Source organism: Mixophyes fleayi, chromosome 2 (assembly GCF_038048845.1).
Source record: "Mixophyes fleayi isolate aMixFle1 chromosome 2, aMixFle1.hap1, whole genome shotgun sequence".
Lineage (NCBI taxonomy): Eukaryota > Metazoa > Chordata > Amphibia > Anura > Limnodynastidae > Mixophyes > Mixophyes fleayi.
The window spans coordinates 277,970,316-277,997,462 of record NC_134403.1 but is presented as its reverse complement, the minus strand read 5'-3'; the positions used below and the strand labels follow the sequence as shown (position 1 = coordinate 277,997,462).

Genomic DNA, 27,147 nt, shown 5'->3' with positions numbered 1-27,147 from the left:
CTAACCAGGATTCCTGTGAAGATTAAATTTAAAGCGGCGCTGCATTGTAAAGGGAAACTTCCCTTTACAATGCAGCGCCGCTTTAAATTTAATCGCTGAAGACGCTGAACACGCCGGAGTTGAAGAATACGGACATTAATACATTTACCCCCTGGTCTGGTTTGAAAGAATTTAGCAAAAGAAGCGTGACCTCGGCCATTACTCCATCCGATCCTACTATTAACATGCAAAAGATGGTGGAGGATCATTTTCAAGAGTTCATTGAAATCGATATGTCCCTTTCCATACTGGGAGGAAAAACAAGCAATTTGGAAACCCATGTACAAACTCGCTTTGCAATACCTAAGCTGCCCACCCTCCAGAAAGAGCTTTCAGCACAGCCGGGAACCTTGTCAGTGATTGACGTAGGAGGTTACTTCCTAAAAATGTGGAAAAGATGATGTTCTTCAAAATGAACTACATCTTCCACGAGGAAGGCCTTTACCGGCAAATACATCCAAGTGCTGACACTTCTGTAATGGCAGGTTCCAGCAGAGATGAATTAGTAGTCTGTGATGATGATGTACACACTGCTGAGGGTGAGGATGATGCGGAAGATGATGACGACAACATCTTGACAGTGTAGAATTCATTTGACAGGACTGTTGGTCTAACCTGCCTTTAGGGCATTGATAGCTGGTTTAGTGGGGGCCCAAACAAACCAAGCACTTCAGCCACAAAAGTGGCAGCCCTTGTCGCTGAAGTGCTTGGTTTGCATATGCTTGCATATGGGGTGGGTGAGAGGCCACAAGGACAATTCTATCTTGTATTACTTTTCTATTGTGAATTTGTGTCACTGGTGTTTGGCAATGTTTTCTAGATGTGATATAAACTGCAGTGTGTTTGTGTCGTTGCTCTGTCGCTTAAAATCCAGCCAGCTCGCTGCAGTATTTGGCTGAAAGTGTATGAAAAGCATATTGTGACCTGTGAGATGGTAAAAATTGAATGGAAATTGAATGAAAATTAGTGTTAGTGAGGTTAATAATAATGTAGGTACAATATAATACCTAAATTATGTGATTTTAGCCCAAAAAATTTAATTTTGTAAAAAATAGCAAAACAAATCCAAAACCAAAACACGCAAGGGCGGATAAACCAAAACCCGAAGGTGATCCAGATCTAAAATCAAAACACGGAGGTCAGTGAGAATCCCTAATAAATATATGTATGAATACACACACATGCACATGAATGCACATACACACCTGTATATACACTATGAATACATGAATCAGCAGTGCAGCTCTCTCACATAATTCTGGATTCTAAAGGGTGTCTTTAAAATAATAAGGAAGGGTCGCGTTTGTCCAGTTTTTCAGGTTGTATCTATTTATAATTCATGAATGCATATAACACACGTACACACATGCATACAAACACATACACAACAGAAGTCAATATATATATATATATATTTATATATATATATATATATATATATATATATATATATATATATATATATATATATATACAAGTTAACCCGTGCATGATACTCATGCATTCTAGTCAAATCAAGATACTTAAGGTCTTAAAAAGGTTCTTGTCATGCATTTGGGCCTAGCCCAGGCCTCCTCAGGGGAAGATCGTTACTTCCCGACGCAAGCGCCCTTTTTAATGTGTGTTCATGAGGTAAAATTACCTCACGAAAATGAGTTTGACCCCTCAACTCGTAAATTTAGCCTTTACTACCCCTCCCACGGAGGGAAGGGGGGATGATGGAAGTTAACTGACTTGACTATTCTAATTTTTTTGTCAAATAATGTCAGTATACCGAATTTCAGGTCAATTGGATGAGCCCTTTCTGAGAAAATAGTTTTTTCCACACACACACACGCACACACACTAACGCACGCCTCTACACATGTGTGTTCATGAGGTAAAATTACCTCACGAAAATGAGTTTGAGCCCTACCAAATTTCAGCCCTTTTTGATTTTTTTTTCCCACACACACTAATTTAGTCGAGCAGGTGGCGCTGCAACTTGGTTTTTTTTTTTTCACACACACACACACACACACACACACACAGACAGACAGACGCCACTAAGCATTTATATATTAGATTATATATATATATATATATATATAATCAGTGAACAAAAATAGATGAGTGTATCAGAAATGTTATATATCCATGTAAAAAGGTCACCTCCTACATTTACATTGCTTGTGAGTGCTGACGAAGCTGCAGCAGTGTCCTGCACCATAAACCTGGGATCAGCCATCAGAAGTTATTGTGGATTAGCTCACCGATACAGAAGCAGATACAGTAAATTATTTGTAGAGGACTTTTGTCTACAATTCTAACTAGTTTCTTGATTTTATAAGAGAGTGTTTATGAAAGTTTTACTTCTCTATCAATGACGTAGACAGCACTGTGCTTCATGCTTGGAGACACCTAATCTACAGCAGTGTCCTTGGAAATTATCTTAAAATGTTGCTAATTATAATCACACTGAAAAAAATGAAAGTTGGCATGTCAGAGACAAGCAACAACTTTTATAACCTATTTTTCTGGCTAAAAATGTTTCCTCCTCAAAAGACCCTTTTGAATATTGCCAATAAAACTAGTTAATTCTTTAACTATGGATTGAGAATGGTTATTTCAGAAAATGTGTTGTGCGGTATTGAATATAGCACTGTATACAGACAGTGAGTAGGTGCTATAATCTTATGAAAACTGTACAATGGAGATGAAAGTTTCTGGTTGTTAGATGGTAGGAGGGGCTTCTAAATTTCCACTGTCATCACAATTTTATTTTTTACATTTCTATTTGCATAAATAAAACCATTACAAATGAAATGTACGGTAACACTGCACAGTACTTTAACAAAATAAATGTAAAAAAAAGACTTGTGCTAAAAAGAAATGGTATGTAAAGATAAATTGAGGCAAATGAGATAATAAAGTTGGGGCTAGTTATGAAAGAGGAGTAAAGAAGATCTAGGGGTATATTTACTAAACTGCGGGTTTGAAAAAGTAGAGATGTTGCCTATAGCAACCAATCAGATTTTAGTTATCATATATTTAGTACATTACAAAATGACAACTAGAATCTGATTGGCTACTATAAGAAACATCTCCACTTTTTCAAACCCGCAGCTTGATAAGTTTAGCCCCTGGAGTTATTTTACAATTTCTTAGTCACAATCATTAAATTTCCCCTTTTTACTCATTTTACATAAATGTCCCCTATTGTCTGATGTGTAAAAGTCAATTGTAAATCACAAATACTGGCATTTAAAAAAAAACCAAAACTAAGTCACAATCAATATCCAAGCCAGTTGCATGCCAGTAACAATGTCATGACTTGCTTTTAAAACCTTGCAACTTTCCTAATATTACACACATCAGAAATTTCATCAAACCCATCTAACTAGATGGGCTAGTTCCAAACTTCTATAGTAATAATAAAAATAATAATAATAATAATATAGCCTCACTGTGTTTTGAATTCAGCATAGATAGTTTTCAGTTCTTCTTTACTGGTAATATTCATTCTGTCTGTTTTTTCGAGATATTGTAGAAATTTCTCTCCAGCATTTCTACAGCCGATCTTCGGTGGCATTTTTTTTTCTTTCAATTAGGGTGAACTAGCTGGAGAGTAGCAGTGACACTAATCATTGGTCTGAAGTATCACTGAAAAATGAACATAAGTAATCGTTTATATACACAAAGTAGGAGTGGCAGGAAGAAGTACGACAGCAAACAAGTCTCATAGGCAGGAGAAATGAAAGTGAAACTTACCAAGCATACAGGAACACTGAATGCTACAATGACTTCTAGTAACTCCCAGAATGAAACTGAGGGTGGCAGTGGTAACCTGAGCACATGCCATATCACATAAGTTCCTTTGTTTTTCATCACAAAGACACTAGAGATGGGGTAATCTGTGCAGAGAATTTAATTCACAAATCAAAAGCCAATTCACAAAAAATGTGACATACTGCTAACTGACCTATATATATATGTGTGTGTGTGTGTATATATATGTATATATACAGATCAACCTGCCTAATATTGTGTAGGTCTCCCTCGTGCCGCCAAAACAGCTCTGACCCGTCCAAACATGGACCTCTGAAGGTGTCCTGTGGTATCTGGCACCACGACGTTAGCAGCAGATCCTTTAAGTCCTATAAGTTGTGAGGAGCAGTTGAAAATAACTGAAATATTTGCTAAGTACCTACTTATGTAACAATATAGTTGCTACACAATTGTTTACTCCTTTCCAACTATCGTTAGCATCCACAAAGCTCACATGGGGGTAAATGTATCAATATGCGGGTTCTTCAACACCCGCGTGTTCAGCCTCTTCCGCGATTAAATTTCAAGCGGCGCTGCATTGTAAAGGGTTAACTTCCCTTTACAATGCAGCGCCGCTTGAAATTTAATCGCGGAAGAGGCTGAACACGCGGGTGTTGAAGAACCCGCATATTGATACATTTACCCCATGGTGTTATTTGACTTTGGTTGTATGGGTTACATAGCCACAAGTAAGTAACATATAAGTGCAAACGAAGCTCAGCATTAAATGGTAATTTGTGTAGCTCTATATCACAGTACAATATGTACAATGTAAAATATTGTTTGCTGGCCATGTTATAAAGTTCTTCTTTCTTAGGTACAAGTACATGTTGATGATTGATTTACATTTTGATGATAGTTGTTCTTTAAAATGGACAGATCATTATAAATTAATATATCTAGATTCAATAGTATTGGGGGGAAAAAACCATAATGGTTTTAAAATGTCCTCTTCTAATATGCCAAAAAATTTTGGGGAATGGATACAGCTGTTGTACTTTATGAGGATTTAAAAGGCCAGTAAGCATGTACGTCACACAGGAAGGTAAACCCGGTTGACATATGATTTGGGATGGCTGAGTGAAAAAAAGCATTTACACAGAAAATCTACGGTAGATTTTTGTCCCCTTTTAACTTCCCTTAATACAATTCTCCTATCCACCCCACCTCAGGATACTAAATTATTTTATTCTCTTTACACAAATAGGTATTTGAATTCTATACAGTATATACTGTACCAAAGTTATCACCTGGTCTGAGACTTCTTGCCCGTCCAACAGTGGCCCTTACACGGTGTGAAGTCAACAGTTATTTTGCACACATAAAGTAATGTAGAAAGCCCTAGCTATATCACTTTAATTAAATCTGATCTCCAGTTTTATAGTGATCTGACTGTCAGTCCCACGTTGATATCCCATGACAATGTATCAACGATTACTAATGTCTGATGTGTGGAAAATAATCATACTTCCCTGTTTAACACACAATCTATAGCCCATGTTTAAAATTCAGAAGGCGTGAACTTGTTTAGTCATACAGACTGTTTTGTATATTACTGCTTGTAACTATGTTTACAAGACAACCAGTAACCTTTTGCATGCTGACTTTTAAAATGAGAATTTTTCATTCAAAAAGTGTATGAAAAAAGTGTCCCAAATTAGGAAATGTTCCCATTTAAATGCAGATATCTCTTTTTGCATTACTTTGTACTGAGTCAATACAAGGTGACATGGACAGTTTTAGACACATTAAGATCCTGGACAGAAATCATGGTGGGGTCCCCTAGGTTTAGCATTGCTTCCCCATGTTAGCTCTATGGGTTCAGTCCCACCAGAGCCCTATCTGTGTGGAGTTTGCATGTTCTCCCCACTTTTGCCCCAGATGGTCCTGCTGTAACTTATTTAGCATTACAGATAAGTGGCCCCGTACCCTAGTGATGACAGGTGAGGTCACCGGGGAACATTAGAATAAACGCACTTAGGTGGACAGCAGCGGAATGATGGAGGGCATCGCTGCTGATAGAGGGATTACCTGGGGACCCACACCTTGAGATGAACGGCAACCATCTTGTCAGGGACCCAGGACTGGAGAGGAAGAGACCTGGGCTCCCCCAGCATTTGGGAAGCGGGTTTCAAAGCAGAGCCGCATGAGCTACAGATATAGCCTGGGGAAAGATGACTGATTAGAGAAGCCCCAGCGAAGAGGGATTGGGTGTCAGGCTCCTGAGAGTAACAGAGACAGCAGAGGAGGATGCCAAAAATCAGGGGTATCCTGAAGAGGGTGACCAGGTCTGATGCGTGCTCAGAGGGAAGTGACCCTAAGGAAATGCCACCAAAAGGGGTTGACTGCATGGAACCTGTCTCAGAAGTATGTTGTGATAATGAAGAGTGTCAGAAACCTGGGAGAGTGTTCATGGCCAGATGACATGGGAGACTGAGATTTGTTGTGCCCCTAAATAGAGGAAGGTATTGATGGACAGCAGCAGAGCACATGAAGCTGTGATATATTGGAAGGCTGCAAGTCTGCAGTGGAAGAATCCATGATGTCTGGGATGTGTGGTATAAAGCAATCCCTAAACAATACCTTTAAAGTAAGTGTTGCCAGCATCAGGAGGGGTATGATGGAAGGTCATGGATATTTGGGATTACTGTACAGTAGCAGGAGGAGAGTCCCCTTGGACAGTACCCCGACACGCGTTATTTTGGCCCCATGACAAAACGGCATGTTCGTCGCGGGGGCAGGGCCAAAATGACACGATTGACTGCGCCCCTCTCTCCCGGACTGCACTGCCTGAAAGGCAAGTATGAGGTAAAGACAGCGCTGGATTAAGGCTTTGGGGAGCCAGGGGCACTTAGGACAGGAAAGGCCCCTAAATTATACAATTAAGAACCTTGGGTCACTGAGCTCTGACCGTTTCCTGTGTAATAACTTCACCCACAACATCAAGTATGTGAACTGCATTATGTGTTTTAAATAAAGTTGACATTTTCTGCTTCAAACTGAGATGTCCTGGCACCTAATAATTCTTACACTGCACCACCACTAGAGGTCACTCAACATCACATTCATGTTTAAACTCCTGAGCAGGGCCGGACTGGCCATCGGGCCCTTCTGGAAAATGCTAGTTGGGCCGATCCAGTGGGGCAGGATCCCCGCCCGAGCAGCGCAGCTCACTGCAGTTTCAATGTGATGAAAGTTGAAAGGGGGGGGAGAGGACAGGAATATACCACTGTGCACCAATGGGACGCAATGGAAAATGACTAAGCTACATGTCAGAGGTGTGTTTCTAAGTCAGGTGAGCTATTTTTAAGCATTACATACCACGTGTAGTTGTCCCACTCTTGCTGTATTAGGCAAATGCTGCATTATCAAGTATTTGCTCCAGGCAGGGCCGCCATCAGGGGGGGTACAGGGGGTACTGTTGTACCGGGCCCGGGCTGGTTATTATAATGTATGTATCAATGCCCCATGTTAGCCACACCCACATCACAATCTGGTCACGCCCTTTTCGGCGCGGCGACGCACAGTTTCTTTCATGCTGGGACTGAGGTGGATCTGTGTACTTTAAATGCCAGGGCTGATTTTTAGTCCCATTCCGGCCCTGCTCCTGAGTATTCAGGAGACCCCCTGGTCAGGTATGCCACACCCATGCCATAGCCAGAGCAGAAGAGGAGGGCAAGATCAAGTGGGGTGCCACACGACAACAGGGCACCCGAAGTAAGTAACCGCACAACACCTGACACTGCTTCCTCCCACAGTGCTATATAAACAATATTATTATATGAACAATCGGACTAATGGCTCAGTACAATTTCACATACCTAATTCAGAGCCATAGTTCGCAGCCAAGTTGCCAGCCTCATTGAACATACCATATTACCATCCACATTATACAGACCCCTTTTTTTTTTAACATATATTCTTTTAACTATGCTTTCCCCTCCAAAACGTAGGTAGAGGAGGTGTGTTGTAAACAAAAGATAAACAGCTTCTGCTGCTCACTTTATCAGCAAGTTTCCCTCAGAGCCTCACTGTTCCCAGCTGGGTAAACAGTTAGAGAGCAGGCTGCTGAGGCACTCAGAGTAAGAACAGGACTTGCCAAATTTGTCTAGATTCAAAAGTTTGTTGTCACCAGACACGTATTTGGTGGCCAGTATAATATGCATTGCCTTATCTGGTGCCAAGTCTATTCTGCATTGCCCTACTTTGTGCCACAACTTATTGTCGAAGTCGTATAATTGGATGAATGAAAGTATATTGGTTAATATTGTTTTGCTGTGCGATTGCGATTCGTACGCCACGTAACACAGATCCGTACACCACCTAACACAGCGCGTGGTGCGATCGCACAGTAAAATACGCACGTACACACTCGCATTACAACATTTAGTTATTTATATAATTCATATTCATGCTAGTCCGTTACACTGTAATTTATGAGCAGATAGTATTTGGTTTATTATTAGTTTATATAATATGATTATATGTACACTTCAGTGATATTTAAGGTTCAGTTTATAGGAAAGGTGTCATGTCTAATATCATATTAATCCCCTTTACTTTAGCAGCTGTTCGGTGCATTCGGCGAAGAGATCGCACATTGCATACTCTAGATATTGATGTTAGGGAATAAACCTTTAATATGATATTAACTGTCAATTGCAAATGGACTGATTGTAATTGGAGTTTGGCGGGAAAAACAGAGCAGTTTGGCGGGAAGAACAGAGCTCATCCCCTGGAGAGACCCCCACCTTTGGATTCCTTAGATTGAATCAGCCTATGATGTGTAACCTCCTGGACCCTCCTGATGCCTGGACCAATAGAAGCAAGCTATACCACCTGCATTGTTTCACTGTATCTCTGTTTGCATATAAGCAGTAGCTCTCATGGAGTGTTCAGTCTACTCTGACCACAGTTATCTAAACAGATATACTGTCCGCTGGGACCCGTGGAAGCGCATGGAATACGAGCGCGGTATGTATGTATCTTTTGGTATTGGCTATACTGTACTGTATTATATTACAATCATGTATTGAACTGTTAAACTTTTTACATCTGCTAAAATAAATCACTTTGTGCGTTAGAAACACAATACAATCGCTTGGGCAATGCTTAATTGAAAACGATACAATTACTTTAATAATTTGGGGGCTCTTGAGTGTGGAGGTTACATTGCCGGAAGGTATGCAACGCTGACGAAATTCGGTTCCTCAACAAAGGGTGGATATTGACGGACGCGTCTCATACGGGAAAGAACGCAATGTGTTCAAAACCTGTTGTCCATTTTGTGTTGAGAAGCCAAATGTCCACAGTTGCGTAATCTGAAGGAATGCTAACTAGAATCTAGGGACAAGAAAGAAAAATGTTTCTTTATATTGTCGTTTTGCGTTTTCAAAGGTATCGCATTGCCTAGTGTATGTTTAGCGTGTATGAACTTCCGGTATTGTTACCACGTGTTTGAACAATCATGTTCATAGTCTGTTATATATGTAACATAGTCTACATATGTGTTAATATGTTCATAGTCTGTTATATAAGCATTTGTTAAAACCTCTGTAAAACTACCATTGATTGGGAAATCTATTTTCTGTGCAGAAAACAAAAGGTTGTATGTGAATGGTATGCATAAAGATAAGAGAAGAGTTTGCATACTGGTGAAAATAGATAGATAAGGGAAGAATTTGCATACTGTTGAAGACAGACAAAGAGGTGATTTACTATTGAAAAGACAGGGATATCGGTTGCTGCCTGACCAGGGGGACTGGATGGGCAAGGTTGTGTTTGAAATAAGAACACTATTCTAAGTAGTATGTGGATTTTTATGTAGCATACGGTGTATTTGAATAAGTAGTATGTGGCATACGGTGCAGTTTTATAGGTAGTATACAGGGTATACGGTGATATGGTAGTATGTGGATTTTTATGTAGCATACGGTGTTATAGGTAATATACAGTATTCTAAGCTGTATATGGTGTGGGAATAGGTAGTATACAGGGTATATGGTGATATGGTAGTATGTGGATTTTTATGTAGCATACGGTGTATTGAAGAAGTACGTAATTTGAATGAGCAGTATACAGGGTATACGGTGAAAACAGATTTTGTGGTAGAGTCAAGGGTATCGAGGAGCTGATAGCCCTTTAGTCCACAGTGATATTTCTGTGTTAGGAGGTGTGTGGGCGTAGCCTGTGAAACCATCCACGGATAAAAATCTCTAGTAGGTTCTGTTTGAAAGGAGAACAGGTAAAAAGGTTTTTTTGCATAGCGTTGAGAAATAGGTTGTTTTCACAATGGATGCAAAGCAAACGCTAGAGATAGTTCGTGTTGTGCTGCCTAATGAATAGCCGGTTAGTTCGGCAAGGTATGTTATGCGTAATAAATATGGTGCGTACGCAACGGCATATTGCGACAAGTGGGTCAAGATGACCACGGATTGTGAGAGACCTTTCCCAAACATAGGTAGTTTCGAATCAGAGGTGTTGAATAATGTTAAAGATAAAGTGCGGTTGATTAAATCAATAGAAACAAGAATTGAACATGATAGCTGTTTAAAATTGTGGCAACAAGAAGGGTACACGTGGCAAGGAAACGCATGTTCAGCGGAAGTAAGCGTACCGGAAACAAGGATTCCGGAAGTGTGCGTTGCAAAGCGTGGCGAACTGAGCGCAAGCACGCCCCCGACAAATTCGGTCGGGGCGGAAAGTACAGCCAATACCAAAAATGAAAAAACTGAAACTAGTAACTTGTATATTGTTTAAGTGACGTTAAAAGTAATGTTTCAGGACAAAGAAAAGGAACGATCCCACCAGCAGGGGCAACAGCTGAAAGTGGTGAGAATAATATAAAGGTTAACACAGGGGGAGACATTCATTGTACTGCAACAACAATTCCAGCAACTAGCTCAGAACATAGTGATTTAGTAGGTTTACATCCTGTCTGCACAACAGCAGTTCCCAATGGGAAAGCGGACAGAGATGGTGACGTTCCCTTACAACATGTAGCAAAGCATGATCCATGATTTCCCTGATCCTAGGAAAGATTTGGCGAAATGTCAGAAGTTTATTAGATATTATGGTAATGTGTACGAGCCAACTAATAACGATTGGCGAGTATTATTGAAGACCTGTCTTCCTCTCAATACTGATATACAAAAGTTCATTAAGGATTGTATGTTGGAGGAGGATGAATCCTTAACCGAGGATGATAATCAGGACAATATTAGACATATAATCAAGCAGTTGGCTATATATTTTCCAGTGATAGTGGACTGGAGTAAAATCTTTACTATCAAACAAAAGGACAGTGAAAAAGCAACAGAATATTTTTGCAGGGCTCTAATAGCGATGGCCAAATATACTGGGGTTTCAGACATAAAGGATAATGTAAACTACAGGGAGATTGCTGTTTCAGTTCTAATGGATGGCCTCAGAGGAAATTTGAAAACAAGGGTGCAAACTTCATTACCGAACTGGAGAGGGATCACCGTAGATGTTCTCAGGGAGTCAGCTATAGAACATGATAAGAATATAAATAAACAGAAAGAGACACTAAGTGATAGGGTAATGATGGTGAGTATCCCAGCACTAGAGGGTCTGCACACACGACCACCAGCATACAACCCACATAACAAGAAACATAAAATAATCAGGTGTTTCAACTGTAATGAAGAAGGACATTTCATGAGAGATTGTAAAAAGGAAAGACACAATACACATAGGGGTGGGTCACGTAGATATCCTCCAAGGAGGAATTCACATAGACTAGAAGACTCACACCTGCCCGCGCATGTTATAGCAGCAAATGCTGCGCGGGAAAGCGATAGTCAGCGCTAAGAGTTCAGGTCAGACCTTTAGTCCTACAATCAGGCAGGGTAATTGTTAAACTGTGGTAAGTATTAGTGTATAGGTTACTTATTTGAAAGGTATACTTTGTTGATGTTGCTTGTTTGTTTTATGTTGTCACATGCTTGCTTTCCTAATCGCTGGCCGATGGTAAAGAATGAGAATGTTTGTTGTTTAAAGATAACTATCTTGTTTTTTTTTCCATCTCACAGATAAGGGTATAGACTTAGTGTTTAGAGGGGTGGGATAGAGAAATAGAAAAATCACTCTTGAAAGACAAATTAACAATGGATCATTGGAACACTCTTTGTTTTAGGCTGCAGTGACTCATGATAATTTGTTTGGCTGAGAATCATTATCCAAAAATTAAGTATGTACATACTTTGCTCCAAAATATCGTTTTATGTATTTCAGAGAAAATATGAGTCAATAAGAGAAAAATTTTCATTTCTCTATCATAAGTTAGGAAAGTCCGTTGAAAAGGTATGTAGATAATGTGATACCGAGTTCTTAATGAACAAATGACGGACGACACTGGATTGCACGGTTGATTTAAGACCCCCTAGTCAAGTATGGGGAGGGGTCATAGTTTAGCAAATAGCTAAGGGGATTAGTGGAATGAATTCAGCCATTTCCCCATAGAGTCCAATCCAGCTGTCATTTTTGCTGAAAAATCTCCCTTTCTGCATGTATGTTTGTTTTCAAACCCTTGTATTCAAAGCTTTGTATTCCTATTATTCATTGCTTTCTTATTTCTCATTCTATACATCTATGCTAGTATCTCTCTCTCTCTCTCTCTCTCTCTCTCTCTCTGCTCTTGTATAGATATGAAAAGACATAGACATAGTCTCATTAATGGGGCTAAAACATATTTTTTTTTAAGACAAATTCAGGGATACACACATTAGATTGACATGAGTTACAGAAACCGTCAGGGGTTTGGTGTTATGTGTATAGAAGCTGCTAATTTTAAGCAGAAAGTTTTTTTTGTGAGGAAATATGATTCATATTTTATAGATTGCATATCTGTTTTGTTTTTGTTTTTTTTTGTTTTTGTGGTTCGTGCCTCCTGTACAAAAATGTGCCTTTATATGGATGCACAAAGGGTGGAGACAGGAGATTGCTAGAGGATAGGCATACAGATATGCATCTCTGTGTAGAACATTGGAGTAGGATTTTTACCACAAGATACGAAATAATGTGAAACCCTAGAAAATGTAGAATTTTCGTGTTTTATATTTTTTCACTGTTAGATAGACATGTACTGGGTACTGTTATATTTAAAGAAAGTGTTATAGAAATAGACCTCTTTGTCTTTCTCACTTAGTCAAGTAGCTGAATGTGAGGTACTGAGAAGGGCATGTGAGTTGGCAGAGGGAAAATCGATTGATATACATTGATCTTCAGCATTTTTCTAGTCTAGGGGGCGATGTTGAGTTGACTGAAAAATCTTTTTATAGCAATACCAGCACATGAGTAGGACACAACATAGAGGACTTTATACGGTGACACAGTTACCAACTGAAGTAGCTGCTAGTAAAGTCCACACTTACACACATGACCATACATGGCTGTCACACCAGGGCGAACATAGCTGTCAAATAGACAGCAGGGTTTTATGTGACAGCTGACAAATCAATGTTTTGTTTTGTTTGTCGTTGTATTGTTTTAAAATGTGAACACATACACACAAACATGCACACATACACATTTTAGTTAATATATGAAGATTTGGGTTATCTGAAGAATTTCTCCAGATAAAACAAATCCACGTCATCCAATTACCACCATGCAGGATCCTGGTGTACCGATAAAATATGTCTAGGTAAAGGTGTATTGAAATGTGTCTAATAATGTATTACTATGTCATACTCAAAGATTTTGTTATTCAAGGTGATAGCCCTAGAGTTATAATAGGTGATAGGGGTATTCATGTTATTGATAATAAATGTATAATGTATGAGTAGTGGTAACAAATTACATACTTTTTGATTAGCCACAAACCAGTGTGAACATAAAGTAACGGTACTAATTAGAACGAATTGAATAGAATGAGAGTTGGAACTTGATTGAAGTGGCTGATAGCTTTAGCCACTAGTCCTCCAAAATATCGATGCCACTAGTGAGCTGCCTCTTAACCTGTCGATTTTTGAAATGTTCTTGACCCCTCTTGAGATGAATTTGTAACTGAGAGACTAGTTTAGACCTTGAGAGGGAAGGTAAATAGTGAGACAGCAACCGAGAACGTTCAGAACACTGTTTCTGAAGGGTTACATTAACTGTCAGGATGTTGGACCGAGAGAGTAAGTTGTGGAACAGTAAAGTTCTTAGGCTCAGGTTATTTGACAGACAGGTACCAGGTGTAAGCTACCAGCACCAAAAGTAGCAGAGACACTGGTACCCATTCCACCCAATGCAGAAGAGCCAACACTCAGAGAAGGGTCCAAGGGCACTCATGAATTTTGTTCTGGAAGGCCTCAAATGCAGTTAGTAGCACCTGAGCCAAAGGCTAAGACAGTTGTCCATCATGAAGTTGTAGTTTTCCTGTTCTGTGTTTCTCTCATCACATTTTCTTTTCAGGACGGTCAATTCTTTTAATTATTGACAGGTGACAGAGGCTGGTTCAGGTAATGATATTGAGGAGTTGGGGATGAACGAGAAGTTAGTAGCATAATCGGTCCAGCCAATTACTCTATTCAATTCAGGGGTAAAGGAAAAATTGGAAACTCTGGAGCTTGGAGAAAGTGCGAGGGGCTATTGTCTGAGTAGCATTACGTCCGTAAGTACATTGACCACATAGTTAAAAGGAGGTACACCCAGCGATGCCAGTCCAGTAATATTCGGACTTGAGCAGGCATCCTTGAGAATGATTATCATTCTTGGGAGGGTAAGGTTTTAGACCAATCAAAGTGCTGGGCATGCTCTCACGAGCCTCAGTGATTATATTAAGTAGGATTAGTTCTCTTTCCACTAAATATTCTTGAGGTACCCGAATTATGGGTGGGAGGTCACTAGGGGAAAAGTACAACACCTAGGTCCCTTAGTCTGGAGTCTCCCAATATTAAACCTGAGTATTGGGAGACTGGGAAGAACGAACAGACAATAGCCCGCCCACAAGTGTTGATGAAAAGAACTGATGACATTATTAGAAGAGTGTATATTAACACAAGCTGAAGGAGATTGTAAATGGCATTTATTGATAGACATAGGATGATGCTATTGATGAACATGAAGTGTTTAAATGTATTCTGAGCTTAAGGACATGCGTAGGACAGATGAACCTGTAAAACTTGAAGAACTGTAGTCGAGTATTCTGTATAGCTGATACGTGTTCTATTGTAATCTGTACCTTTCCAAATAATGTATTATGTGTTTTACTGCAACCTTGAAGGGCATACAAATTGTTATCTCCAAGCTCCAGAAGTGTACGGTCTATAGTAAAAGAAGAAATCATTTTGAAGATTAAGACTCTCTTTTATGATAACTTGTTTAGATCTACAAACAGCGTGGTCATACCCCAAGGGGGACTTGCATTACATAACAATGAAACGTGGTACTGAGATCCTGCATATAACATCTTTAAGGTGATAGTTTATTATACTATAAAAGGGTGGAACTGTTGAAGTCGTATAATTGGATGAACAAAAGTATATTGGTTAATATTGTTTTGCCGTGCGATTGCGATTCGTATGCCACGTAACACAGATCCGTACGCCACCTAACACAGCGCGTGGTGCGATCACACGGTAAAATACGCACGTACACACTCTCATTACGACATTTAGTTATTTATATACCGTATTTTTCGCTCCATAAGACGCACTTTTCCCCCCAAAAAAGGTGGGGGAAAAAGTGTGTGCGTCTTATGGAGCGAATACAAAAAAAAAGGCTTTTACAGAATACCTGGTTGCCGTGGGGACGCTCCAGCATCCTGCTGCCGGGCGGATGTCTCCATTCTGCAGTGGTGTGCGCATGTTAGTGACGTGGTAAGCGCTGAACGTGTCAATGGTGTTGAGAATAACACTACGTCAATCCTGAAGTGACGTGCGTTCCACTGTAGAACGTACGCCGTCTCTCCCGCTGATCGGCTCCAAAACACCACTGGGGACCTGCTCTGTGAGCGCGGATAGCGCTGTCCGTTTAAACGGGGATCCCTGCATCTTGGTCACCCTAAAGAACCATTGGACTCCCTCTACACATAGCAATCAGTAAGATATTTGCCTTTATTACAGAACGTGCACTAGGTGCCTCAAAGATGGATTGCTGCATCATTGCACATTTACACCTTATAGAATCCCTATCAACTCGAGACAGGAGGGACATTGAATTGTATTATAGTTTGGATAGGTTTTTAGAAGTTAAACTTTATTGATAGGTAGTGCAATTTTTAAGTGGTAATTATAATACATTCTCTGACCTCTTATGTATGATGAATTAGTTGTTGGACTATATTTTAAAACTCATAGCCATATTAGCAGTGCCATTTGGTTCAGAATAATTTTTTCCCTGTTTTTCTCCTCTAAAAACTAGGTGCGTCTTATGGTCAGGTGCGTCTTATGGAGCGAAAAATACGGTAATTCATATTCATGCTAGTCCGTTACACTGTAATTTATGAGCAGATAGTATTTGGTTTATTATTAGTTTATATAATATGATTATATGTACACTTCAGTGATATTTAAGGTTCAGCTTATAGGAAAGGTGTCTAATATCATATTAATCCCCACATCAGCAGCTGTTCGGTGCATTCGGCGAAGAGATCGCACATTGCATACTCTAGTTATTGATGTTAGGGAATAAACCTTTAATATGATATTAACTGTCAAATGCAAATGGACTGATTGTAATTGGAGTTTGGCGGAAAGAACAGAGCAGTTTGGCGGGAAGAACAGAGCCCATCCCCTGGAGAGACCCCCACCTTTGGATTCCTTAGATTGAATCAGCCTATGATGTGTAACCCCCTGGACCCTCCTGATGCCTAGACGAATAGAAGCAAGCTATACCACCTGCATTGTTTCACTGTATCTCTGTTTGCATATAAGCAGTAGCTCTCATGGAGTGTTCAGTCTACTCTGACCACAGTTATCTAAACAGATATACTGTCCACTGGGACCCGTGGAAGCGCACGCAATCGGAGCGCGGTATGTATGTATCTTTTGGTATTGGCTGTACTGTACTGTATTATATTACAATCATGTATTGAACTGTTAAACTTTTTACATCTGCTAAAATAAATCACTTTGTGTGTTAGAAACACAATACAATCGCTTGGGTAATGCTTATTTAAAAACAATACAATTACTTTAATATTATATACAAAACCATATGTGATGGTAAGTTGAATATGCAGAACCAAATCTAAAAAGTTCAATATGCATAACCATATCTGGTGCCCAGAGCTGGGTTAAGGCTCTGGGGGGCCCATTATCATTTTAGACAAATTTTAGACAAATACACAGACAATACTGTGTGCACTACAGTTAGATGCACGCAGCTCTGCCTCCATGAGGAGTACAGTGGGAAGCGGGGCATACCTCCCAACTGTCCTTGCAGCAGGACCAAATTCTGACTAAGCGAGTCACCCAAATTCGGGACTGCCCCACCAGATTCAGGACAATTGGCAGACTGTCCTGCTCTCTCCTACCTGTTCTTGTCACTTTCACAGCCTGCGGCTGCTGGTGTCTTTAGATCGGTTGCTACCTGTCTGGATCCTGCAATGCTGGAGGCCCTATTTGGGAAAAAAATAGGTACATGAAATTTAGAAATCTCCAAACACCCACGTTTCATAATTAGGCCTCCATTCAGCACCAACATTAAAATCATAATATTTACATTTGCTAAATAAATCTATTTCCCTAAAACCAGCCCCAACATTAAATAATAGTATTCCCATTTAATATATAAACCTATTGCCCTCCCTCCAAACAGTCCCAGCAATAAATTAAATAGCACTTACATTTAAAAATCATTTCCCACAACCATTCCCAGCATTAATAGCCCTCCTCCATAAACTCAGCCACATATTCAATTAATAGCCCCAAACCACTTCACCATTAAATTTAAAGGTCCAATCACCCTATCTTAAATTTCTAGGCCCCACTGTTAAATTAAATTGCCCCACCATCACCCCACAAATAAAATAGCACCCCAGGGGCGCACACAGGATTTCCCCCCCCCAAAAAAAAAACCACAGCGAGAGAGCTGCTGCGCATGTGCCCGTGCACATGCGCACTGTACTATACAGCAGCCGTGGCGCTGTCAAAGAAGCATCCGCGGAGGTGCAGTTTACTTCTTTGACAGCGCCGTGGCTGCTGTATAGTACAGTGCCGCTATGTGGGGCACTTCGTTAGTGGAGGGGAGTGGTTTCTGGAGACCCAGAAAACCCCGCTGTGTGCGCCCCTGCACCCATTAACTAATTTGCGTAGGGGGCAAGGAGAAGGGAGAGGGGGGAAAGCAGCATAGCACAATGTGATATGAGGGGGTCAGGAGAAGGGAGAGGGGGGGAAAGCAACATGGCACAGTGTAATTCGAGGGGGCCAGGTGAAGAGGGGAGCAGCATGGCACAATGTGATTGGAGGGGGCCAGGAGAAGGGAGAGAGAGGAAAGCGGCATGGCACAGTGTAATTCGAGGGGGCCAGGAGAAGGGAGAGTAGGAAAAGCAGCATGGCACAATGTGATTGGAGGGGGCCAGGTGAAGGGGGGAGCAGCATGGCACAATGTGATTGGAGGGGGCCAGGAGAAGGAAGAGAGGGGAAAGCAGCATGGCACAGTGTAATTCGAGGGGGCCAGGAGAAGTGAGAGTGGGAAAAGCAGCATGGCACAATGTGATTGGAGGGGGGCCAGGAGAAGGGAGGGGAAGGAAGCCGCATGGCACAATGTGATATGAGGGTGTCAGGAGAAAAAGGAGGGGGAAAGCAGCATGGCACACTGTGATTGAAGGGGCGAAAGCAGCATGGCACAGTGTGATTGAAGGGGAGAAAGCAGTACGGCGCTGTGTGATTGAAGGGGGGAAAGCAGCACGGCACAGTGTGATTGAAGGGGGCCAGGAGAAGGGAGAGGGGGGAATGCAGCATGGTACAATGTGATTGGAGGGGATCAGGAGAAGGGGAGGGGGGAAAGTAGCATGGCACACTGTGATTGAAGGGGGCCAGGAGAAGGGGGGAGCAGTATGGCTCAGTGTGATTGAAGAGGGTCAGGAAAGGTGGGGGCGGGGCACCATAGCACAGTATGATTGATGTGGGCCAGGAGAAGGGGGAGGGAGCAGCATGATGAAGGGGGGCCATAAAAAGGGGAGGAAAGCAGCATGGCACAGTGTGATTAAGGGGGCCAGAAGAAGTGGGGAAAGTATCACGGCACAGTGTGATTGAAGGGGGGAAAGCAGCACGGCGCTGTGTGATTGAAGGGTGCAAGAAAAGGGGGGCAGCACGGCGCTGTGTGATTGAAGGGGGCCAGAAAAGGGGGGGCAGCAAAGCATAGTGTGATTGAAGAGGGCTAGGAGAAAGGGGGGACAGCATGGCACAGCGGGATTGAAGGGGGGCCAGGTGAAGGGGGGAAGCAGCATGGAGGACGCAGTGTGATGATAAGGGGGCATAGTGTGGTGATGATGAAGGGGCACAGTTTGATGAAGAAGTGTGTGATGAAGGAGGAGACGGCCCCCTCTTTTTTACCTTTTATGTTTTTATTTTGGCGTAGGGGTGCCTTGAAAAAAATACTGAGACACTAAGGATGCCTCAAATTGAAAAAAAATTGAATATTTGTAGAGGGAGAGGGGTGGGGAGTTGCATCCAGGACTCCTAAAAATTAATATCTAGAAATGTTTGCTGTTTAATGTATTTATTTGTACTCTCTTTAGTAAAGATTTTTATATGATTTGTGTTGAAAGAAGCATTATTGAATGAACAAATAATTCTAAAAGAGGAGGACACAAATGTATTTTTTGCAGGGAGACGCCAGACATGCAAGCACCGGCCCTGTACAGAGAGTCAAGACTCGGTTCTCTGCACCTGCGGTTACGTTGTAGCCGGCAATGACATGGGACAAGAAGATCCCCTGGAGGAGGAGCTGCCGTCCTGCCGCTCAGAAGACCTGGAAGAAGGTCCCAGGAGTCATTGCTGCTGACCAGGTTAATACTGCAGTAGCTGTACTCAGCCTCTCACTGTAATAGAAAGGGGAGATGGGACAGGGGAGAGGGGAGAAGGGGAGAGCTGCTTCCAGTCAATAAATATTGATACTCCATTTGTTTTAAATCCAAGAATGATGTTATTAATGCTATTTGTTTAGAGACGACATGATTCTACTGACCTTGTTGAGAAAGTTCTTTGTATCCTATCAGAATACAAGTATTGTATACTCTATACCAGGGGCCAGCAATTCCCGGCACGCATGCCAGACATGTCACGCACCGCTCTGTACTCTGGCAAGCCGGGCCGGCTGTCATTGCAAGAGATCGCCGAAACTGAACTACTGCGCATGCTCAGCAGTTTCTCTCAGAGATCATTCTGGAACAGATGACTCGTGAGGTGAGTCGCACACACAGCTGCCTGATGAGGCATTATATTAATTGGAGGCACTTATGTATGGCATAATATTGGTTTTGGGTGAACTTGGGGGCATTACTGTGATGTAATATGAACTGGGGGCATCATTACTGTGACGTAATATGAACCGCATTACTGTGTGGCATAACATGAATGTTTATTTTTGTTCCCATTAATATTATGTTGAGATTAGCTTAAAATAAGAAATATATATTTATATATATATATACATACACACGCGCGCGCACACCTGGAGCTGGGTTTGACTAGATATTAGCCAGTGCACTGATAGAAAAAGGTTGCCAGGCCCTACACTATGCAATTAACTTCTCTATACTCTATAGTCAACTCACCAGAGTTCTCTCTTTCACACTGTGCTTTGCCTTGTATTCAGAAATCTTGTGCACTTCTTTCTCTCCTCAAAAGTCTGACATAAAGAAGCACCACCAGTAAACATAACACTATATAGTGTTAATGGGGGGTGGGGGGTTCTGACACAATAAAAATGCTAGCGTACAAATAATAATAAAAAAAGCTCTACTAGAAAACATTATACACATTTCACCTATAGTTCTTTTACATGATACATGTGAAATTATCCTTATTTTCAATATCCACTTTTTCTTTAATCACAATATGTTGCTATACGTTATAATCCATGGACTGATCACACCCTCTTTAATGGCTCACAACACCCCCTTACAGTTGGTCACACCCCAGTGGTAGCGGGCCTCTACCACTGCATTTCCCAGGTCGACCCCAATATGTCCCAGTCCGACACTGTACGCCCCCTTTCCCCCCCCCTCCTTAATTCAAATTCAGCCCTGCTGGTGCCAAGTTCAATATGCAGAGCCACATAAAGTCCCAGGTCCATTATACAGGACCTTACCTGATGAATGTGGAATAAAAAGACCGGTACAAGGTCTGTCCTGTACAGACATACAGTACAGTTTAGTATGCAGAAACATGTCTTATGTCAAGTCCAATATTGCTTTTCCCATAAATCCCTCCGGGCTTTAAATATTACCAGAAAACACGATCCAGTTTTAAGTAAGTAAGGAGAGTTTGGAATCATTTGGGGTTCCACCAATTATTGCTATTAGTAGATCAAAGGATTTGGACCAACTTATACATGTTGCTCATAAGTTTGTAAAAAAGGATTCTTCAAATATTCAAATGTGTCCTGGCTTCTTTATCAACAACAGCTAATTAACATGTATCTGTGTACAATACGGTTTTACGGTTTTCTACATAAGTGTAGAGTTGTGCGCAGTCCCTGTCACGGTCGTCTGAATTTCTTGATCCGATTCGGGACCCTTGGGACTAGCTGGAGCAGGAGTGAAACAGAACTTAGCAGCCTGGATGAACTTCTTGCTCATGTTCGTGCTGATTGTAGAATATAGCAGGGGAATTAGCAGTCTGGAAATGTAGACAGGAACACTGCACTTGTAATGCAGTCAGGAACACTGCACTTGTAATGCAGTCAGGAACACTGCACTTGTAATGCAGTCAGGAACACTGCACTTGTAATGCAGTCAGGAACACTGCACTTAGGAGTGCAGACATGATTACTGCACTTGTAATGCAGTCAGGAACACTGGAGCCAAGAACTATCCTCTGGAGAGAAGTGTGTTGTTCTGGCAATGAACAGATCACAGCAGCAGGTTTAAATAGGATGTCCCAAACAACTATTGGCTGATCAGTTCATGTGATCACAGCTTCTGAATCTGGTTGGTTTGGACTAATCCCCTGACTGCATCCAAGATGGCCGCGCCCATGCAGCAGGACAGACAGTATGTGTTTGTTTACAAATGAAGGTGTGGAGAACGGGAATGCTGCAGATGACCAGAAGGGACCCAGGTAGCCGTGATATGACAGCGGCGGATGAGGTAAGTGCGGCTAAGATCCCGATTTGTGACAGTACCCCCTCCCTTACGAGTGGCCACTGGACACTTAGATTGGGGCTTAGTTGGAAACTTGCGGTGAAATTTTTTGATGAGAGATGGAGCGTGAACATCAGAAGCTTTGATCCAGGCCCTCTCTTCTGGACCATAGCCTTTCCAGTCGACTAGATATTGTAAGGTTTTATGTCGAAACCGAGAGTCCAAGATCTCTTTAATTTCATATTCGTCACCATGTTCAGTCTGCACTTCAGGAGAAACCAGTTTGGGTGTATAAAACCGATTTAGCACCAGTGGTTTCAAGAGAGAGATATGGAAGGTGTTGGGTACCCTGAGGTAAGATGGTAGATGTAATTTGTAGGACACTGGATTGATGACTCGGGAGATGTTAAACGGTCCAATAAAGCGAGGAGCGAATTTCATAGATGGAACTCTGAGGCGTAGATTGCGAGTAGACAGCCAGACTCTGTCTCCGGGTTTCAAGCTTGGAATGGCTCGTCGCTTTTTGTCGGCCTGAATTTTGTAGCGTTGGGACGCTTTAAGTAGAGATTCCCGTACCTGGCGCCAGTGGCCTGAAAAATTCTTTAGGAAAACTTCAGAGGCAGGTACTGAGGCTGTAGGAAGTGGAGTAAACAAGGGTACCCTGGGGTGTAGGCCATAGACCGTATGAAATGGAGTGGAAGCAGAGGATTCGTGATAATGATTATTATGAGCAAATTCTGCCCAAGGAAGCAGATCTACCCAGTCGTCTTGAGAAGAGGATATGTACAAACGGAGAAATGTTTCTAGGTCTTGATTAACTCTTTCCGTTTGCCCGTTGGATTGGGGATGATAGGCAGAAGAGAAGTTTAGTTTGATCTGTAGTGCTTGGCACAAGGATCTCCAGAATTTCGCCACAAACTGGACTCCTCTATCTGAGACGATTTCTTCAGGACACCCATGCAAACGGAAGATCTCCTTTATAAATTGCTGAGCCAGGATAGGTGCTGATGGGAGTCCACGGAGAGGAACAAAATGCGCCATTTTAGAGAATCGGTCAACGATGACCCAGATGGTATTGAAATTATTAGAATTGGGCAAATCGGAAACAAAGTCCATAGAAATATGGGTCCAGGGTTTGGTGGGAATAGGCAGAGGCAAAAGTTGACCAGCTGAAGATTGTCTTGAACTTTTATGTTGGGCACAGCTGCCACATGCGGAAACAAATTGCTGAACATCCTGATGAAGCGTAGGCCACCAGTAGCTTCTCAATATGAAAGATTGAGTTTTGCGGATGCCAGCATGACCGGCAAATCTGGAACAATGTGCCCATTGGAGCAATTTTTTACGCAGATTCTCAGGAACAAAAGTTTTCCCCTGGGGAGGTGTATTGTCGGGTCTACTGACTGCGATGCTGAGTGGGCTGATAATAGGCCGTGGATCCACAATGATGGAATCTTCTTCTTTTACCATAGAACGTGACAGAGCATCGGCCTTGCGATTTTTGGAACCGGGACGGAAGGTGACATGGATATCGAATCGAGAAAAGAATAGTGCCCATCGGGCCTGACGTGGATTCATGCACTGTGCAGTTTTAAGGTAGAGCAGATTCTTGTGATCCGTGTATATTGTGACAGGATAACGAGCTCCCTCAAGTAAATGTCTCCACTCTTCAAGCGCCAATTTGATGGCAAGCAGCTCTTTGTCCCCTATGGCATAATTTCGTTCAGCTGGTAAAAATTTTCGGGAGAAGAACCCGCAGGGATGCCATTGCTCATCAGCTGGTTTTTGGGAGAGAACTGCCCCTACTCCAACAGATGAGGCATCAACTTCCAAGTAGAATGGACAGGTTAAATCTGGTTGCCTCAGTATGGGAGCAGAAATAAATGCTTGTTTCAGAAGTTGAAAAGCAGATTGGGCTTCTTCAGACCACTTGGCAGGATTAGCTCCTTTTTTGGTGAGGGCGGTGAGTGGTGCTACTACAGTAGAGTAGCCACGAATAAATTTTCGATAGTAGTTAGCAAATCCCAGAAATCGCTGTACTGCCTTTAGTGTAGATGGTTGAGGCCAGTTAAGAATAGCTTGCACCTTCTCTGGGTCCATACGGAGACCGGTGCCCGAGATGATATACCCCAAGAATGGAATGGATTCAACTTCGAAGGTGCATTTTTCAAGCTTGCAATACAGTTTATTCCTTCTGAGACGGCTGAGGACCTCTTTAACATGTCTGCGATGGGACTGGATATCAGAGGAGAAAACGAGGATATCGTCCAAATATACCACAATAGTATGGTACAGTAAGTCCCGAAAGATTTCGTTTATGAAATTCTGAAAAACCGCTGGGGCATTGCTCAGACCGAATGGCATGACAAGATATTCGTAGTGCCCATCCCTGGTGTTAAAGGCGGTTTTCCATTCATCGCCACGCCTGATACGGATCAAATTGTAGGCCCCGCGGAGATCCAACTTCGTAAATATTTGCGCACCTTTGACTCTGTCAAATAACTCTGTGATGAGGGGCAGAGGATACCGGTTCTTGATGGTAATGTCGTTGAGACCTCGGTAATCGATGCAGGGACGTAATCCACCATCTTTTTTTTTTACAAAAAAGAACCCGGCTCCTGCCGGTGAAGAGGATGGGCGAATAAAGCCCCTTTCCAAGTTCTCTTTTACATATTCAGACATAGATTTTGTCTCAGGGATAGAAAGAGGGTAGACTCTGCCACGCGGTGGGGTTTTACCCGGAACAAGATCAATGGGACAGTCCCAATCCCGATGAGGTGGTAGAGTTTCAGCGGCCTGCTTACTGAAAACGTCTGTGAACTCTTGGTAGGCAGAAGGAACTGGCAAAACTTCCTTATCAGAGGTGGAGCAATGTGGAAGAACACGTTGTAAACAGGACCCGAAACAAGTTGGAGCCCACGCCAGGATTTGTGGAGTCGAACCAGTCAATATGGGGGTTATGCGTTTGAAGCCATGGAAACCCGAGAACCACAGGGCTAGTGGCTTCTGGGATGACCAAAAAGGTAAGAGACTCGGAATGCAGAACTCCTATTTGGAGCGTCACTGGAGAAGTCTGATGCGTAATGGTACCCCCTGGAATACGGCTACCGTCAACCGCAGAGAGAAAGATGGTCACTGGAATTTTCTCTAGTGGAATGGCTAGTTCAGCAGCTAATCTGGCAGACATGAAATTCCCAGCTGCTCCAGAATCCAGCAGGGCTGAAATGTATTGGGAGCCTTGAGCGTGTTTCAGAGTGACTGGGATAATACAGTCCTTGCCTTGTGGGGAGCGAAGAGCCACTCCTAGGCTCACTTCCTCATCGTCAGCTAGGAGGTTGTGTTTACCCGGCTTACGAGGACAATGATGTAACAGATGTCCGGAACTGGCACAGTATAAGCAAAGTTTCTCTCTAACTCGCCGTTCTCGCTCGGTGGGTAAAAGTCGTGCTTTGCCTAATTGCATGGGTCCTTCAGGGAAAGGAGACGGTACACGGACCCGTTGAATAGGGTGGAACTTGGGGTGTTTCAGCTTCCTCTTTTCTAGAGCTCTTTCTCTGAACCGAAGATCAACCCGATTGCAGGTGGCAATCAATTGGTCTAGCGTTGTAGGTAAGTCCCGAGACGCTAATACATCCTTAATGTGGTCAGACAGGCCCTGCCAGAAAACCGCAACAAGAGCATCGTTATTCCAAGATAGTTCAGAGGAAAGTGTTTGAAATTGAACGGCATATTGGCCCACAGACTGCTGCCCTTGCCGAAGGCGCAGAATATCTAAAGCGGCTGACGTTGTTCTTCCAGGCTCGTCGAATATTCTGCGGAAGGTAGACAGGAAGCTATCAATGTCAAATAAAATTGGGTCAGATTTTTCCCAGAGCGGTGATGCCCATGCCAGAGCTTGCCCTGATAGTAGCGAAACAATATAAGCAGTTTTGGTACGTGCAGTGGGGAAATTTCCGGGTTGTAATTCAAAGTGTATACTACACTGGTTGAGAAACCCGCGGCAATTCTTCGGATCGCCATTGTATTTAGCTGGCGTGGGAAGATGGAGTCTGGATGAAGTAAGTAGTGAAGCAGGTATTACTGGCTCAGGCGGAGTATGGGATGGTTGACTGCGGAATAACTGCAAGGTATCCATACGTGTAGAAACATCATGCAGCAATCTCAAAATTTGCCCCTGGTTAGTTTCTTGTCTCTCAATGCGTTCAGCTAATATTTGGACAGAGTCCTCCCTCGGGGTATGTTCCCCTAGCGGATCCATTAGGCCAGAACAAACTGTCACGGTCGTCTGAATTTCTTGATCCGATTCGGGACCCTTGGGACTAGCTGGAGCAGGAGTGAAACAGAACTTAGCAGCCTGGATGAACTTCTTGCTCATGTTCGTGCTGATTGTAGAATATAGCAGGGGAATTAGCAGTCTGGAAATTTAGACAGGAACACTGCACTTGTAATGCAGTCAGGAACACTGCACTTGTAATGCAGTCAGGAACACTGCACTTGTAATGCAGTCAGGAACACTGCACTTGTAATGCAGTCAGGAACACTGCACTTAGGAGTGCAGACAGGATTACTGCACTTGTAATGCAGTCAGGAACACTGGAGCCAAGAACTATCCTCTGGAGAGAAGTGTGTTGTTCTGGCAATGAACAGATCACAGCAGCAGGTTTAAATAGGATGTCCCAAACAACTATTGGCTGATCAGTTCATGTGATCACAGCTTCTGAATCTGGTTGGTTTGGACTAATCACCTGACTGCATCCAAGATGGCCGCGCCCATGCAGCAGGACAGACAGTATGTGTTTGTTTACAAATGAAGGTGTGGAGAACGGGAATGCTGCAGATGACCAGAAGGGACCCAGGTAGCCGTGATATGACAGCGGCGGATGAGGTAAGTGCGGCTAAGATCCCGATTTGTGACAGTCCCGATGTTTTGGTTCAAAAACAATCTCCGTGTTTAGGTTTTGGTTTTGAGCAAAAATCCTCATGTATTTTGGTTTTGGATCTATAGTTTAATTAAAAATTGTGAAAAATAGGTAAAATTA

At 42.3% G+C, this 27,147-nt stretch overlaps 1 protein-coding gene across 1 annotated transcript in view; it reads right to left on the bottom strand.

The window, feature by feature from the left end:
• Positions 1-3,718, bottom strand: part of MOV10 (Mov10 RNA helicase) — a 76,296-nt gene extending 72,578 nt beyond the window's left edge. Inside the window, exon 1 of the mRNA XM_075196261.1 lies at positions 3,486-3,718. Coding sequence (XP_075052362.1) covers positions 3,486-3,610 — 125 coding nt within the window. The 5' untranslated portion in view covers positions 3,611-3,718. The remainder of the gene's footprint in view (positions 1-3,485) is intronic.
• Between the last annotated feature and the right edge of the window lie 23,429 nt (positions 3,719-27,147).